Source organism: Plectrocnemia conspersa, unplaced genomic scaffold (genome assembly GCF_051122295.1).
Source record: "Plectrocnemia conspersa isolate PC_06_02 unplaced genomic scaffold, ASM5112229v1 ptg000001l, whole genome shotgun sequence".
Taxonomy (NCBI): Eukaryota; Metazoa; Arthropoda; class Insecta; order Trichoptera; family Polycentropodidae; genus Plectrocnemia; species Plectrocnemia conspersa.
In genome coordinates, this window is record NW_028277165.1 from 3,920,026 (window position 1) to 3,940,156 (window position 20,131).

Here is a 20,131-nt window from a genome sequence, read left to right on the forward strand (position 1 = left end):
AGATGTGTTTTGTAACCTCAAGCGCATTCTGCACATTATCGCATGTTTTGGAGAAAACCCAACAATAAATACCATCCAAGACATATTGCGCAATGCCTCTTAGCAAATAATCGCTTGACATATTTGCACAATTAAAGAAGCAAATATTGTATCGACAGTTTTCACTCCGACACTAAATGTGAAACAGTTGCTAAACCTGTCGTATTCCACAACTGCACTAAACCTGTGCATGTCTGGATCGTAATGCAGTTTGCGTGACATATTTTATGTCCACAACTGATATACATCTACTTTGTCCAACATTAAATTGTAAACTTTCACTGTAAAGCCATATTTGTCAAAACTTTTAAATCCTCCTCTTTTCGCATCACGTGTGTATAAAATTTGCGAAACAAGGATTGCAAGCGTTATTAAGTGCATTAAAATGCTCTCACGTAACATAATCTCAACTAACCATAGCGTACGTGACAAAATGGTTAGATTCCACTTACTCAATAATATGACATAAAACATGAACATATCTAACAATGTATGTATAATAGGCTCGTTTTTTTCAGATCAGAATTTTAATATGGTTGTGATCAGAATTTATATTACATTAGTCAGAATTTATATTAAAAGGTCAGAATAAAAGCAGCCAGAATAAATATTAGATAATCAAAATTTATATTAAATGATTAAAATTTATTGGAATTGGACTGGTCAGAACTTATATTAAATGGTAAGTTATTTTGACAGATAGTCAGATGATCATTTTTTTCTGTTCAATGGACAATAATTATTTTATTTTGTTTTTTATTTATCTTTTCGTTGTAACCTAACAGGCGTAAGCCCAATGCGTTACAATGGGGTAAACCTGTACCAACTGAGTAAGTCAATCAGATATTCATATCGAAAATACTTCGTCGCATGATTTCGCCTACTGATTATGTCATTACAGTAAACCAATCACAAGTCACGGTTGATTATGGATGAGATAAGAAAAGAGTAATCCATTCTTAAAATAACCAGATTATATACTTGGTAATGGGATTTATTATTTTGGATTCGATAAAACAAGTAGTATGGAGTTTGCGAATATTCGTTGCTTTCAACTATTGAAATATCAAAATATACGAATATATTCCTAAATGTTTATATACACATAGTCTAATGTTATTAAAAAACAGTTTAGAATATAAAAAAAATATATTAATTCAAACAAATAGAGCATTAAGGGTTTCTTTAATACATTTACAATTTACATATATTTCCTGTCGAATAGACTACAACTTGGTATGCCCAAAAATATATTACCATTTTAATAAATTACTTAAGACAGACCTTAATGAATTAAACTTTATTCGCACTAATTTAAAAGAGATAAAAAATCAAATACCGCTGAGAAAGTTCACAGCTGCACAACATTGACATGGAAATATGAGTAATTTCTGGAATTTTATCAATTACAAAGTGTTTTTTTTAATACATTTTGTCGGCTATTAGTTCTTATGAGCATCCATGGCTGTTATAAATAACATGTAAATCGTAAGATAAATTTAATGAAACACAAAATTGGGCTGTGTATAATGCAGTGATACATTACTTGAATGATTCAACTCATTTGGATACTGCTAACATATAAATATAAACTATTGTCCATTTGATAACATGAAAAACAGCTTTTGTTTAGTTAAATTATTGTTAAGGTCTCTATTTGTGTTCATGTATATTTTTAAAAAAAGCAATTATAATGCTAGTTAAAACTCGTTTTCCCATCGCTCACTAAACAATCATTAATCTGGCAACAACAATGCCTAATCACCATTTGTTAACAACTAAACGCCACTGACATTGACATTGAATTTTTACACAAAGACAATGAACTTGTAATTATTCCCTTTTTTATAAGTAGACTCACACGCAATGCGCGTTTGTTTTGGTTCAGTGCCCTACATTTATGTTGCAGAACCGGTTTTGCGAAACAATCTCTCTTATGGTCAGTAGCTCATTTTTTAACTAGGATTTGCATACCATATTTTGATAAAAAAGATAATTCTTAACAAGTATCAAATAGCTTTTGAATCTCACGAGCACACTAACAATTGAGATTGATTCCACGGCTATTAAGTTTAACATTTTAGTTAATCAAGAAAAATGGATGTAACGGTTGAAAAAAATGGTGTCATTCATTAACATATGTATGTGACGTCTAGAATCAATATAAAATATTTTTTTAGATATTTTACATACATGTAGAAATGTAGAGCTGTTTTTATCCATAAGAAATTTAGATATACAAATTTTATCTCGTTTTAGGTATCAAGAATAAAAAAGAGTTTTTGAAGATCTAAGATATTAAATGCTTATTTTATTTAAGCAATTTAAGTGCTTATTCGTAAGAAAATAACACTTTATGTTTCTAGACTATACATATGTATGTATATGCAGAAAAGCTCATTTATTTCATTTCATTCCATTCATAAGATTAGTATATTAATTATGTTATTAAAACTATGATAAAACATTAGAGACCTGAGTTTTATCACATGCGTATTTATGGCATCAATGGTTTTTAATAAAGCATAGCATATAAATAAAATATACACGCTCTCCGAACAGGGGGATGTCTGGACCCCAGTCTTATTTTAAAGTAACATCGTTTTTGGTATACAATTGTTTAGCCGTTAATAATAAAATAGTCGTTTACAATGTATTATGTTTTCATTTAAATAAAAACATATTTTCTATTGATTATAGGTGTATACCTTACATATGTATATTAAAAAATGAATGATATTATAAGCTCTCTAGTTACTGCATTGGTTATTAGTGAAATAAACTATTTTTGGCCGTGACTAAAAGAAAATTACATTATTGTGAAATAATTGCACGTTCCAATAATAATGCACAAATCGATTATTACAAAACCGCGACGACTGCAATTGTTATTGCTTATTTAACATTTATTACACAATTTGATTCTATATGAATTATATTTGCCCTCGATTTAATCATAAGCTATACTCCTTGTCGATAAATATAATATTAACCTGTTTCTAATTTTGTAACTATTACACAACACTGTAAATATTAAATGTTTCAGCGTATACTTTTAAGTCTATGTTTTATTCTGAACTAGTCTAATAAACAGTAATATAGTAAATATACAAAATTGCAACATTTAATATCATATTATAATGATTTAATAATTGACATGTTAACTAGCATTTTAATATATTTAGACATTTGTCAATTAGCTAATATTATTTTAAGCATTTTTTAGTCTCGGTACATTGATATTTAAAATATTAATATAACATGGAAATCTTTTCTGAAGATTTTTGGCATGAAAACTATAGTTAAATATCAAATTGCAGCTTAATCATTATATAATATATTTTATTCAATAGTTCATAGACTGTAAATTTAAATAGAAAAGTCATAAATATTAACTCAAGTCAATCCAATATTTGCTTGTAAAAAAGAAGCACACTATTACGTATAAAAGTAAGTATATTATAACTTTATTTTTTACAATTAAAATTATATTTGTAATTAGATGAACGTACTAATTAAAGGTATTAATTTACCTTCATAACAAACACTATAAATAATTGGAACTTTATTTCATTATACGTTATACGTAGCAATATCACCTAGCATGTAATTTGATAGCCCGACATATACGTTTCATATATGATATACGAATACACTAAAACTAATAATATTTATAAAATTATCTAATTTATCTACCATTAAATTGTAAAATTAAGTTATTGTGTAAAAACATAAGCGAATTATATGTAATTTCCCTTTACTTATTTAAATATGTAAATATTATATACTAAATAAACGGTTATTGATTTCCTATTATAAAGTTAATTTGTCAAGTGTTTTTGTTTATTTTCGGCTCAGTTATTTTTGCGTAAACGTCGTTATTCCAAGTTAAACTCTTGTGTAGATAGTATCAATGTACAATCAATACCTTTTTAACGTCGACCCTTATTTCGGTATTCAACAATTTTGACCCTAAAATGTACTATAGTTCTACAACCAAAAGATAAACAAATAAGCTGTTGATCCCTAATATGTACTGTCGTTTTATATCCGAATTATATATTTTGTACCGAATGAACGTAAATTGATATTATTAATAATGTTATATTTTTCTTCGAATTTAATCAAAATAATAACGAGCTTTTCTTTTCAATATTAAACTACTATTAATGTACATTATTACTACATGGCTTACCGACCGTAAAAACGTCGATACTTATCCCCCGAAATAATTTATTGCCACCCAATCGAACAGATTCAATATGTCTAAAGCGGCTATAAGGTTAAAGGCGTGGAATATTTTATTATGTTGTTAAATAATATGTACTTTAATAATAATAATAAGAAATAAATATATATTTTTAAAATAAATATATGAAAAATATAGCAGCTGTCATGGTTTTGACACTATTTAAAGCAACAAAATAGATTTTGAAAAATGTGACATATATCGTAACCTTTAGAAAGTAAACTATGTAAACAGTAATTTTTTCTTTGTTCCCGCTTTATAAAAAATAGTTAAGCGCTTATTCTAACTAGAAATGAGTTTTTTTATCTAATACAATAAGATTACTGTACAAAATCGCAATGCTAAGTAATAAAAAAATCATTTCAAATTCGTAATTCAATGGATCTTTCGTTAAACTCTACAATTGGTCGGTCGGCGAGTGAATTATTATTTGCCGGCCGACCCAGAAACACGCTGAGCACGACGGTTAATATATTAATATTAATTATGACTAGACTTTTAATTGTTAATCACTATACTGTATTCAATAAATAGTAAAAAAATATATAGTAGATTGAATAAAGACATGTTTCACGTGCCTGAGAAAAGTCAAAATAAATAATGCTGTAAAGTATTTTAATCATACAATTTTAGTATCACATGTAATTTTTCGTAAATATCGAGAAGCAAATCAAATGGTTTCGTTTATAAAGAGTCACCCGGAAGATATACATGAGGCTAAATTCAACAATACAACCTGACTGAATTAAATAAGCATTAATTTTTCTTAATAGTATTGACATTTGGTTACTTAAGCAGAGAGAGGAGAGAGAGAGAGAGAGAGAGAGTTCAAGGACTATGTCTACTGATAATTAGCGCTACCCTTATACTATTACATACCACAAAGTACTTTTTACCACATACTGTTTTGTCATTCATAACACAAAAAACACCAAAAAGATCATAATATATTAAGTTTTTTAGATTTTTCTTATATCATGGATGAATATCGTGAATAATAATAATTATAGTAAAGTCGAGCTAGGTCGTGCAAAGTGACATGCGTTGATTTTAAACTGTACTACACTATATTTGCGTTAACACAGTCAGTTCGAGAGCTATCCATTTCATCATTATTCCTAGTTTAGAAAAAAATGCCATGTTGGGGTTTACGCCACTACTATTAGCTCTAAAGCTAAAGCATACGATACTGATATACGTTCGATATACTTATCATTACTCCTGTTTATATGTATTTTGAACAAATTTATAGAAATTAAAATCATTACTATATTTTTCAATCGAAGTATATTCGTATCGTGTGCTTTAAATCTAATAGTAGGGGCACAAACCCAAACTTGTCATCTCTTTCTAAATTATAAATAATGATGAAATGGATAGCTCTCAAACTGACCTCGTCAACACAAATAGTGTATAGATAATGGTTATTATCATATATATTTTTAATCTTTCATCGTAACCTGCTACGCGTAAGACCAATGCGTTTTAATTAAAAGCAAACCAACTAGTGACTGTGCGTAAGACTAATGCGTTATAATTAAAAGCAATACCAACTAGTGGTATTTTAATTTACAATTAATAAATGCCAATTTGCAGTTGAGGTCGGATTTTAATAATAGTGCATTTTTATAAATTAAAATTTGACCTCCTTTTTTATGAATTTTAGTATGGTGTCTCACTATTTTAATATTCATTTTTATTGTGTTTATTATAATGCATTATAATGCATTGGGATAACGCTAGTCATTTCGCAAATAGAGATTTACAAAATATAGCAAATATTTTTTTAACATTTCTAATGTCAATCGATTATTAAACGCATTTTGCACGATTTTTTTAACCAGTTCATCCCTAACAACGAATGGCTTTTCACTTTTATGGTAATTTTTAACGGTGTACTTTATCTTTGCGACAACATATTTCTACTTTTATAGCGTAATTAGCATGAATATAAACAGTTTTACAGCATAAACAAAAAAATAGCACATGGCCATTTGAAACACACACTCCAAACAGAACACACAACATTATTGCTAGCTTTGTATCCTTACTTTCCATACATTTTTAATTAACATTTCTTGTAAAAGTTATAAACCTGCTATTTCCCCTAATATATACATATATACGCACATGCTTAAAATAATACCACATAAGATAAACCATCATATTAAATTACATTTTCCGACTGTTTTCCACGTTTCCCCACCCCGCCAATTATACAACACGTGCAAGTCGTTACGAACATTGCGCCATAAGCCTTATTATTCTTCAATCTCTATCTCCCTCTGCTTGTGTATGTGTGTGTATTGAATTTTTCCCCTGTTTCTCGTTTCTTCCGCCGCTGTGGAATTTACAGCTCGCGAAAATCCGCACACGTTCACAGCGTTGTCGAAAATGTTTATGTGTGCTCGCCGCGTCTCCGAAGGGCGACTAGTCGGCGCTTATCGATCAGGCGTGTCCTTGAAACGTGGGGCCTCGCCCGAGAACTTCCTTGTGAACCCTCCCAGTCAGGATCGCACTCTATCCACATCATGGGATCCGCAATCGTAAAATTGAAATGGAATGTGGAACCTTTTCGCCGATCGACATTTTTATGACGATTTATGCATCTCTATTAACTTTTTATGACAGTAAGTTCCTGTACTATCACTTATTATAAAGCAATTTAATTAATATATTATGGTGAGATTGATGAGTTTGAAAATTATTCAAATAGTCAAGGAGATAAAAAAGGATAATATAATACAATAAACCCACTGAAGAGTATCATTGATATATAAGATTGTCCCATTATTATTTGTGTTTTTTCTTACATTTGGAAAAATGTATAACCTTTATAAATTAATGAAAATTTTATGAGTTTCAACCCGGTTATACAATAGTAGTTAAAAACATTTGTAATGCAAGTGTCAAATGTGGTTCTTAAGATTTCGTTCCGGGAATTTTGACATTAAATATCTACGTAAAGGCGGGGGTAGCCTTAGGTGTTGTTAGTGAGGATATTAAGCCAGCCATCAAGCAGGTCCGGGATGCATCATAAGATTCCCTATCGAGCTCGACGGTTTACCGTTACATTCTAATTAGAATCCACTACTATTTGCCTCTCAGCCATACACCGTGGGGGTACACCCTGCGCTTCTAAAGAAATATTCACCATTTTATTTTTATTATATAATAATGCTCTTTTCTTATAATAAATACAAATATTTTATTTTTTTTGTAAACAACAATAGTAGAAATACAGTTAATAATGACTGTAATAATTATATTTATTTAAAATATCGTTAAAATTCTGTGCAAAATTAAAAAAATCAGATACATAAGTAGCAAAATTATAGAATGAAGTTAGTGGTATTGTAGGTTAATCAAATTTAATCATTTAACACTCCAGGACTGACGCCGAACCCTTAGAAATAAAAGTGGGAGCGGTGTCGCATGCAACGAAGAAAGAGATAAAGCATGCTATTTCGTGTAACGGTACTTCGTCCAGATGACATGGGAATCTTATGAAGCGTCCGGGATTAACGATACAGAAGCTCAACGTGTCGCATGTAATAAATTCAAATGTCGCCGCAAGCAGATGCATTTTAAATTTATTTATATTATTAATATATATTATAAACAGCAATGGTTCTAATGTGGACCCCTGTGGTACATAAGGTTATTATTTATTTTAACTTTTTTTTCTCTTTCTAAAATAATTAATAAACCATCTTAAAACCATAAAAAAAATCTAAAATTACGTTCTGGGAATTTTGTCATTGATAGTCCTTATGGGTTGTCAGTGAGGATATTAGTGCTGCTATCTAAGCAGGTCTGAGATTAACGATACAAAATCTCAACGTGTCGCATACATCAGTTCACAAACATATAAAAAATAAGAAAATGTGTTAATTTTCAGAATATGAGTACCGCATAAATTGTATGCGAAAAATTTCGCGCAGCGAATCTCAGTATGCTAATAATTCATAATTCTAGAACAGAAAGATTTAATTTTGAGCCGAATTATTACTGAAGATAAGAAGTAGATCCTTTACAATGATTACACACCAATAATATAATGTTATGCATTTGGTGGAATATGAAAGGCATAATTCATTATGAGTTATTGGATTATAGGCATACAATTCCGACAGACACATAGTGTGCTCAGATAATTCGTTTAAACGTGATTCAGAGCATAAAAAGACCCTTCCTTATAAATTAAAAAGGGTAATTTTACACCAAGACAGCGATCGCCCTCATGTACCCAAAAAAAAAACGATAAAAAAATCATTAAATATTCTTTGGAACTCCTTTATCCTCCAACCTTATTCTTCAAACTTCAGACATAGTCTTATATACTATATATAAGTTCCGAAAGTTCTAACATTTATGTTTCCAAGCCAAGTTTAATTTTTGTATGTTTAACAATTCATTTTTTGCGCAAAAATCGTTTTTTTTTTATCTAATGACCAGCAATCGACCAATCATTTCAAGTTCGGTCTTGCTCCTCAAGATCAGCTTGAAATGATTCAGAATCATGAGCTCACTAATATTTCCATGTTTTTTGTCGACGTTTCTGTGATTGTTTTAGACTTTTTTTAATGTGACCGGCAGTTGAGAAGTAACGGGGATTTTCTTTTATTTAACTTGGGGTTAAACTTTTACATTTAAAAATAAGGAATATGAAAATCATGACGTAATATATACGTAAAAATAAATAAATAAAATGTTCCGCACGTGTATACAGTAACAATTGCTTCTGAAACATTAAAAATACCGTATAAAAACAACAGAACGCCGTTCCACCACGTTACATGACAAAAAAGCCCAGTCTATTTATATCTCTGCAGCAGTTTTTAGGTAGAAAAAATATTTTACAAAATCGAATATAAAAAACGACATAAAATAATTTATTGCTTCCAAAAATACATTATTTTTCGAATCAGATTAATTAACATGTGCAGAATAATTGCAGGAAAAGATAGAGAATATATCATTCAGTGAAAGTATTATACGTTTTAATTTTTAACTTATTTAACCCGCACCTTAAAAACGCAGACTTATGGAACAACCTGATACAAATATAAGAGCTTAAAGATCACTTCAAACACAAGATAAGTCAAAGAATCTACTTTGCATTGATGTCATAATAGATATTATTTAATTACTAAATATAGAATTTTTCTCATCTAATATGATTTATAAGAACTATTTATTAATGCATATTCAATAAGCGCTTTATGAATGCTGATTCCTAAAAGTATGAAACTTTCTAGCAAAGTAAGAGACTATTCCACGTTGTTCTTTTTATAAATGCTTTAGAAAGATTGAAAACTTCTTGTGATATGTCAGTTAGGTGAATATGCAAAATCAAAGTAAAACCTGAATCCAAACAAACAAAACTCTCTAAATTTTCGATAGCAATATCATTCGATTCAATGGGGCTGCTTTCTTATTATTAAGCACATAACAAACAGTTAAATGGTTATCATTTGTAAAGAAAAGTTTAAGAGGCGTTTAAGAGCGTCTAATGGCCTCTTAACTTTTACGAATACATAAAATTTGATTCATCTGTAACAATAGCGAGTTTGTCATTTTGCAGATTCGCATAAAGAGTTCGATTTTGCATAAAGAGTTCGATTAAGATTTCAATACACAACTTAGCTATAATATATTTATGACTTTAATATTCATATTTATTGTACATTTTTTAATTAACGTAGGCATTAATCATTTATTAATATAAAATAAACAACTATGTTATTTGTCAATTAAATCATATAACTACTTAAAAGCAATCAATCAAAAATAATTAGTAAGGACTCAAGATTTGAACTATGGGTATTCAATAGTACCTAACAAGCAAAATATATTTAAAAATCATAGCAGTATATTAGGAATAATCATCATAAGTCAGTGATTACACATTTTTTATAAATAAAAATTAGAGTCTGCTGCCGTGGCTTAAGCCCGCGGCCTCTTGGTTACTAGTCTAGACCTTGCGGTGCAAACACCGAACTATTTTTTTGAAAAATAGTTCGGTGTCAAGTATCTAAGTACTTTCTATTCGGAAATAAACACAATAGTTTCGTTTATAGAGGGTCACCCGGAAGTCATACTTATATTTAAATAACAATACGACCTAATTTATCATAGCATATAAAAGGGTATAAAATTTGCTCTCTTAACCCCAGAGAGAGAGAGAGAGAGAGAGAGAGAGAGAGAGAGAGAGAGAGAGAGAGAGAGAGAGAGAGAGAGAGTAGGATAATATTCAAGGATTATTTATACTATTACTATACATTGGACTCTTTCGATTTTGACATCATCACTCAATATTAACCCATGTATTGTTTTAAACAATCCATTGAGCGTCTCACTATCTAATAAAGTCACACCACTCGAAAGTTAAATAAAGTAACAATTATTAACTCATACACAATTAATAATGTATAAAACTTGGCTTAATACAATGCTGACTTACGGTTTAGAAAATTGTGCCCTTACCAGGGCTGACGAGTACTCATTATAAAAAATATGAGCCAATAAAAATATCTAGTTAATACGGTTTGCCTTTAATGCTTTAGTTTTGAAAAATAAGCAATATATTTAAAAAATGAATGGACTACCAATTCCTAAGTAAATATCTTGCTACATGGCTTGTTATTATTTTAATATTGTATAACGACATAATTAATAGTATGTATATTTTTTTTAATGTCACCATTAAAAAAATATTATCATTAATAATTCATTTTTGTTTATAATTTGTTTGTAATCATTTCCGTGACAGTGTTTCGTGACCGATTAGATTTTCTTTAAATTCTTGAAGTGACATCATGCATGGTTATTGGCATGAGCTTGCATCACTCATCAATGTAATAGATTTTTTTGTTAAAATTCATATACTCCCATGCGTGACGATTTTCACCTTTCGTACACAGGTTGCCCACCTCTGACATAACGTATTCAGATCACGCGTACGCACTGTCACACTTTCGCCTCAAGAAGTTGGTCTTTCGTCTATCTGTTGAACGCGAACCGGTGACCGACAAAAATGTGTAATGTGTGCTCTCTCATAGAAATCGAAGAGCACGTAGAGTACTTCCGTTCTCTATGTATAAACAGGTAGGTCCAAAAGTTTCCGGACCGACAAGAAATATTATTTTCTCAATAGTCATATCGAGTTTGAATATTGATAGTACAACTCTTCTCATTCATATTCAGCAATGAAAGAAATTTCTAAATAGTTTCCATTGAATATATAATCCAATCTAAAAAATATGTTAATTTCGGATACAATCGCTTTTGTAGATAGACGATTAAATGTTGTATCATTGACTAAATTAATGCTAAATGTTAAATGAACTGCAAAGATAGCATCGAATAACTAGTTTTTTTTATATACAATTGACCCCCCAATAACACGGTAAACTGGGGATGCGCTATTTAGGTGAACGTTACTTTATGAGTGAACGAGTCAAAAGGAGGATATCTCACCACACGCGGCTTATTTGTACGTACGTATTACAAAAAATGTACGAGTATTTTCTAGTCCCCCAAATAGCACGTCGCAAATTTACCGTGTTATTGGGGGGTCTAGTGTATTACAGTCAACACCTGACAAAAAAGAATTATTAAAAACAATAATTTGAAACATTTGAGATGCTTACTACTTCATATATTATCAATAACTGTCAATAAATATAAATGTTACGGTAAATATGTATTACCACTAAAGTTATATTTTCACTATCGTTTCAGTGAAATCATATCCGAATACATTTTAACCGATAGATACATATTTCTACTGATACTAATTGCTTGATACATTTTAATTAGTTGAGATAGCGAAATTATATGTATACTAGTAAAAATATAAATTCACTGTAACATATACACAAAATGATTTTTATTTATTGTGTAATATAACATATACTTATGCCAGATACTTTTGGACCTACTGGCAGTAAGTGGAATATTCGCAGCGCTTGCCAAAAGTACCACCACTTGACGAGATAGCAAAGGGTTTACTGTATTGTTTCAAAAAATCTTGTCCATGTACACTCATGAATACGAACACTCCTTCGGGAATATTGGGACGTGTCGGAAGTGTTCCTGAGGAAAAATTAGGACACCGCATTGCGCTAACGTGGAGGATACTATGCTGCATACTCATTGTGGCAACGAACTCACAGGATCGGGTGGATTTAGAGTTTCAAGTATCGATTTATTGCAGACTGCAATTAAATGGTACATGAACTAACAGAATTGTTTTTTATGTGAGACTATTTTTAGTTTTAAAGGCTGTTTTAACCGGTCTTTAAAACCTTGACTTGAAAAATGCAGTTAAAGTCCTTGTTATAGCATTTTTGAATAGCGCTTTTTTTATGATGATTTTTGTTTTAGAAGATCATTTACTGTCATATGTTATTAATGCAATAATTAATAATACGCCATCATAAAATAAATGCTTATATTTACACATCCATAGCATAATTAAAATGCCATTAGTAAATACTGTTTTTTTTCAAATTGTACAATGTATGAGAATTTCATCATTTTGTTAATAATTATTGATATTTAATGTAGTTTATATTTTTCCGGAAATAACGCTGTAAAAAATGTTACGTTTATGGTTCGAGAATCTCAGGTGTAATACTGGATTTCCTAGTGAAATCTAAGTTAAATAAATAACTAACTTAAACCTAAGAATTCCCGGCTTATATGTAAATTAAAAAAATATATTTAAAAATTCCTGATTTTTTACTGAAAAATTTTGAAATTAACTTCACTAAAAATTTTAAAAAAAACAAGTAGATAATTGGTTTAATATATTTTTTTTACAAAATCTAAATTATTATGGCAATGAAAACTATTTTTTCAGTTACTCCCAAAAATATATTTAAATAATGGGGAAGATTGATTAGAACGACTATTTTCTTATTTAGATGTTATAGTTTGTAATAGGATACTGAAACAATTAATGAATATTTCATTAATATGACGTTGGCAATTGAAAAAGAATTAAACAGACAACTAATAAACCACCAGAATATTTATTCGGTAAAAAATATTAAAATCAGTCGACGAATTAAAAAGATTTTAAAGCAACCTCAGAAAGAAGTATTTTATATGAATCTTTGCTCACAATTAAGTCAACATCAACGGAAAGCGAGTGAGTATTCTCGACGGCAGGAACATTTACTACGAAAATTAGATTTGTTCTAAATACCTTATTCTTTCTAAAAAATTTATATTAAAATTTTACAATTACTGTTTTCTATATATTTATATATTGTGTTTTTATTATTCAATGTATGTATATGTATATTTTTTAACATATCTGCATAGATATTTATCATAAATATATTTTTTTACTATGATTTTACCGATATACAAACAAAAATCTATTTTCCAGAAACACCTAAGATCTTCCCGGGATTTGATTATTATGCCTCGCTCTACCTAAAAAGTCGAGATTTGAGAAGTACTACTTAGTACTCGTTGAAAAGTCGACAGACAGCTGTAATTTGACGCGTGTTGATTAAAGAACGCGATGACTCAGTGCCAGTATGTACACGACTTAGTTATAATATTTAAATAATTCCGGTGTGAAAAAGTACGGAACATCACTACCCAAAAAATGCTTATTATTAGCACCCAAGAAAAAACAATTATACTAAACAAAACAATAACAAGCTAGATGATGTATGGTTTCGTTTTTCGTAACGATGACGTCATCGCGTTTTCAAACGGTTTGCAGGTATTTTCAAGTAAACAAATTCGTGTATTATTCACGTTATCGTGAATGTAATTAAATCCAAATTTAAATATTTATTTGATGTAATAAAAACATATAACAAAATATAAATAGCTTTCTATTTTTGTGCTTACAATATTTTTATTATAATGCCTTCAACATTCGAGTGATTCGATATCATATTATTTATCGATAAATATTTGCCTAATAAATAAAAATTTCTACTGTGAAATTTTGTGAAGGTAAAAACCATACTATCCAGTGATAACATATAAGTCAAAAACCTACATCACAAATTTATTCTGGAATGCTGTTTTTTGGGGGGGGGGGGGTTCATATAAATGCTAAGATCCGCTTTGCATTATATGCTGCCCTAAAATCCCTATGAAACCCAATTTGACAGTTGCGAAACGTCCATTTGCTGTTGTTCAAAACCAAACCTAAGCTAATGAAAGTTCAAAGCCGAATTATAGCTTTAAAACTCTGATTAGGTCAAGTTAAAAATACAAACTAAGCCAATTAAACTCTCAGGGGGAAATAACTGGAAGAAGAAGGACAGACAGACGTCACATTTTTCATATTGCTTCATAGTTGTCTGCACTCCGACATTGAACTATGTTTTAAAAATATGATAGCTATCCTTACCGATATTACTACGAACTTTTGATATGAAAGTATTGGTCAAAGTGTATTCAAACCGAATTTTGGTCAATAGAAGGGCGGCTTCTTAGAAGTCGTTGAACGCTCGTTGAGCGTTCCCATTGGAACGGCAACAACACAATTGTATTGCTTTTGACGTGGATTTTTGACTTCTGAGAAGAGATACTTGTTTTTTACCCTCTCCTATTAGTCAAATTTCTGTTTAGATATGCTTCATTCGATTTTTACGTATTTTAAATCGTAATATGGTTATGAAAAGTCTGAATATGAACACTATAGTCTATTTATTTTCAAGAGTCAGTGCGCAAGAACATTGTTTAACGCGTAATCATAACATGCTTTTAAATTTCTGCCCTGTGATTGGTCGTTCGCCGTAAGATCAATCGTTTCATTGTGAACGACCAAGCACAAGGCAGAAATTTAAGAGCACATTTTGATTACGCGTTAAACAATGTTCTTGCGCACTGACTCTTGAAAATAAATAGACTATAGATAACCGATCGTTTCCACGGCGACGGCACGATTTTATTGCTTTTGACTTGGATTCTAAACAGGGTCATTTGTTCTCCCAAAAAAATGCACTACATATAATGAAATACTATGGATTCTAATAAAATCTAAATTACAACAAAACGACTATTGACAGGCTAACTTTTATCCCCATTGGAAAAATCTGAAATGACGCCCCTGATTTTGCTAGTGTTTCTTAAGCTTTGTTTATGTAACATGTTACATTTATTATTATATTTTAGGCTTTTATCAAATGTTATGGTATATTTTTATTGCTAATTAAGATAATATATTTGCTATATTTACATACAAGCTATATTCTTGATACTTTTTTGATAAAAATAAAATAACCAAAATACAAATTTTATATTTGTAAACCTATGTGAAGAAAATTAGAATGAAAAAATATATAATTGTCTATAAGCATGTTTTTTTATAGCTTTTTATACTAACATCATAAAATTTAACGCATAAAATCAGCGCTAATTTGACCTTCGAGAAGGGAGAGAAAATATATAGAACCAAAGCCAATAAAACTGCAATGGAAAACCGAAGTAAATTTCGTCGATAACTGATCGTGTGCCAATTTTTCGCACAAATAAATTTCAGAAAAGCATTGTACGCCATTTTCCATCTCGTCAAATATAATATATGTCTTATTTTTATTGGAGTGTGATAAAAATAAATGATCCAGCTTCGTACTAATTAATTTTTACGTTAACTGAGATAGAGACCTTCTGCTGTACCTTAATATAATTTGATTAATAAATGGATTTACGCGAATATCTCTATAAAGCTGGAGGAACAAAATATTATTTTTTTTCGTTCTTATTGTATCTACTTTTGATATCAAGAATATTATTTACATATAAATCGAGCTGTGGCAAAAATCATAATATTAATTATGTATTACCGAAAAAATATAGCATTTAAATTTATAAACACAAATATGGTATAAGCCATAAACATCATTAGTAATAAATTACGAACAGTTTTCTTCATGCAACTAATCAAAAATCAAACAATGTAAACTAACATAGGTAATTTTCGGAGATAACTTCCTTAATACGAACTCCGATAAATTTATTTTTATATATTTCAAGGTGAATAAATATTTAATTTAATAGGCTTACAAAAAAAATTTTACTCACTAGACCTCGATGAGTTCACAGCTGAGCAGTAGCTTCTTGGGCCCCAGTTCGGCGATGGCTACAGTCTGATCATACCAGTAGATCATGATCAGAGAGTTGTTGACCATTCTCATGCCGGTATAGGGTTTCACTTCTGGAGTTTTCTGAATGCCAACTTCGTTTCCGGCTCCGACGAACCTGGCCAGAGAAAACCCTCCTGGGATACCGAAGGAGAAGGTCGGCTTGGCTGTGGCCTGAGGCGGGGGAGCTAGCATGGACAGCAGGATGACCAGTACGACGGAGAGGACCGATTTCCTCATCCCGAAGTGGAAAAATCTTAAAAGGGACGACCAAGGCCTTCGCGCGTGCATCTTGTTTTGTTTTATTGTAGATTGGTATGTTTAGTTATCTTCTCAGAATCCGATCATTTTGTTTATTTAATCATTTTGTGTTGTAAAATCTAAAAATCAAAATAAATATCTGCACTTAACTGAAATGTTATTTTCTACAAAGATACTATAATCTGATTTATATGTAATATATCGCGCTGATTTTTCTTAGCACGTAAAAGTTACATCAGCAATTTGAGAAATAAAATATTAATAATCTTTGCCACCAGTTTATATTCAAAATTTTGTTTAAAAATTAGTAAAACTTTTTAATATTTTTTTTGTGTTTAATTTTATTATTACAACATCGTAAAATTTTGCATTGTGCTGTTTACAGCACAATGCAAACCATTTGATCGTTATTAAACCATTTTCTTAAAAAAAAGTAAGATTAAAAAATTTTAAATTCTCATTTTTTTTTGTTAATTTATGTAGATATTTGAGGACACGATTGATACTGGCGTATTTTAAATCATATCGACATGAAACTCGTTTTAAAAAATGGACCTTGTAAATATCTCAGCTAATTTTGTTAGCCAGTCTGAACCGCCATTTTATTTCAAAATATCGACTTAAATTTGTTTTTAAGTAAAAATACCAAAGAAAAAAAGAGCAAAAATGTTATTTAATAGAAATTTTAATTAAATAAAAACATTTTTTCAAAAATTACGAAAATCGTATCTCTGGTATAAAAGGTAAAGAGGTAAAACCGTTGAAAAGCAGAAGAAATAATATAATTTTATTTTTTTACATTTAAGTGGGTTTTCAGGTGCACGAAAATCGCGATAGATTTACTGAAAGCATTATGAAACCTTTTATAAAAATAAATCTTGTAAATATCTCGGCTAGGTTTGTTTGTTTGACAGCCAGATCCGCCACTATGTTTCAAAATGGCGACTAAATTAAAAAAATTAAAAAGTATAAAGGGCAAAAATATTTAATAAAAAGAAGTATTTATATTTTTTAATAAGAAATATGTCATAGAAAAGAGGTCAAAAATGTTTTATAATATAATAAAATAATAAAACAAACTAATTTTTATTAATTTACAATATTATAATGTATTTTATATTGTCGCTTATATTCCAAAATTTTGTATGATGTACACATATTATTATATGATTAATATTACAAAAATAATTAATGAGTAGTCCTAATGACAAATAACCAATAAATAAATCAGCGCAATACTTTGTATATAAATCAGGTTATTGTTGTTTATAGAAAGACATATTATAAAGTGGTAATTATATAAATGAATCGAATGATTCCTTTGCATAATAATTAATACAGAACATTTAAATTGGCTAACATAGCTTCTCGGTGAAAATTACTTATTAATAATTATTTTCTTTTACCATTCTATAATAATTCATATTCTACGAAAATCTAACAGTTATTAAATTCAGCCAAAAAATCAGTAACGCGAGCTAATCACTTATTAGCAAAAAAAAATGTTTGTGGATCTAATTATTAGTATTTTAAACCACGTAGTTTTTTTTATTCATGTTGTAATGTTTGAAACTGAGAATGTATAATACAATTGATCTATGAAATATCCGCCATTTGTATCAAAGTAGCGACTATTATAAAAATACGTAACTCCGTTCTTTAATAGATAAACTAAAATTGCAAAAGCTTTTTTGTCACGCTACAGTTATAAGTTCCGCAGTTTTATCAGAATTCCATTAAATTTAAAAATTGGCATTAAAAAAATAATGCCCAAGTACGTTACAGATTAGAGGGCAAACATATACTGAATTAGAAATTTAAATAAAATTTAATTTATATCATATAGTTTTGACCACATTTTAAATGAACTCTTATTTATAATTTATATTACAAATATCTTGGCTAATTTCGTTAGCTAGTCTGATCCGCCATTTTGTTTCAAAATAGCGACTTCAGCAAAAATTTAAAAAAATGATAATTTTGAGAAAAAAATAGTAAGCAATATATTTTAAAATTTTAATTTTAAAGTTTAAATCAGATTTCTTTATCGTAAATACCTCTTATAATCTCGAAAATTAGTATATTAAAATGGTGGTTATGATATATAAAAAATGTGTAACTTCGTTAAAAACTATCCTAGTGAAAATTAAGTGAGTATATAAAATATATAACGTAATATAAATAAAAATATATAATTAAAAAGTGAAACACTTTTTTATACACATAAATTAACTTAAATTTTGCAGCCTTTTTCTGGGAAATTTTTAGTTAACACATATTTAAAACCATAGAGAACTAGCGGAAAAATTAAGATATTTATACGTTTTATTAACATAGTACAATAATAAATGTATTATTACCGTAGAACAATTCAAGTGTTTTCTGGTCCCTGATCTAATAATAAACAAGTAAAAAATAACAATAATAATAATAACTAATTCAAATTCAAATTTTCCATGGCCAAGGATGGATACATATGTCAAAGCCAAAACTAGTTTTAAAAATCGCGACCAGTGTGAATAATTAAAAAATCGGAAATGTATAATTTAAATTTTTCATGGCCGTCGTTTTTCGCGTTAAGTTCAATATTTAACAATACAACTAAGATATGCATCTTGTGGAGTTTTTAGACGCCATTTTTTCATATGCTTTCAATGCCCAATATCAAGTATCGATATAATTATTTTTTAAAAACAATTAAAAAAAAGCGGAAGCGTATAATTTTCATTTCTAATGGCCCTCATTTTCCGCGATAGGTCCAAAATTATTGTGAAAAAATCAATGGTCCGAAGCCGGCGAAAATTACGGCCATTAAAACGCCGGCTTCAGTTATTATATTATAGTACTCGACGTACATTATTTACACAGATCTTCTAAATTGATTGCAACTGCAATCATAAATTGGCGTTGAATGCGCGTAGGGTTTGTCGAATATCGCGGTTTTTAATTCACAAAATTGGCATTTCGATTGATTGAGTTCGGGCGAAATCAACGACGTACCAAAGACACATGCTCACCCCGCGGCGGCCGGCGGCTGACTGGTCTCAGCGGGGAAATCGCGAAACTTTTTAGCTTTTATTATATGTTCGTGCCTTTTCGACGTTATTATGTATCAGTGTTCTTCTTACTGATCTCTGCGACCTCAACAGGCCTTTGCTTAACTTACAATTATTTTCCATCTTTCAGTTTTTATCTTCAATTTGTACAAATCATTATTCCATATTTTTTTAATCGTCCCCTAGTCCTGAATGCTTGCATTCTTTCCACTTGCACTGTCCATATTAATTCATGACTCGAAATAATTTTCTTTAGAATGGATGTCTTCTTTTTAGGCCAGACTCCAGACTAGAGCTTCCAACCCGGGTACCCGGTTACCTCCGCGTTTTAAATAGTACCCTGTTATTTTTACGGGTATCTGGTTATTTTAATTTCAATATAATACTTCTTTCTCCATATG

The 20,131-nt window shown here is 29.7% G+C and overlaps 1 protein-coding gene across 2 annotated transcripts in view; it reads right to left on the reverse strand.

The window, feature by feature from the left end:
- Positions 1 to 19,714, reverse strand: part of LOC148238479 (phospholipase A2 LaPLA2-1) — a 55,961-nt gene extending 36,247 nt beyond the window's left edge. Inside the window, exons 1-2 of one of the 2 annotated variants that reach the window (XM_088191392.1) lie at positions 19,675 to 19,714; positions 16,355 to 16,793 (exon numbers count right to left, since the gene is read on the reverse strand). In XM_088191392.1, coding sequence (XP_088047518.1) covers positions 16,355 to 16,704 — 350 coding nt within the window. In that variant the 5' untranslated portion in view covers positions 16,705 to 16,793; positions 19,675 to 19,714. Of the gene's footprint in view, positions 1 to 16,354; positions 16,794 to 19,529 lie in introns of both variants that reach the window. The other variant, XM_088191382.1, reaches the window with a different exon arrangement.
- Between the last annotated feature and the right edge of the window lie 417 nt (positions 19,715 to 20,131).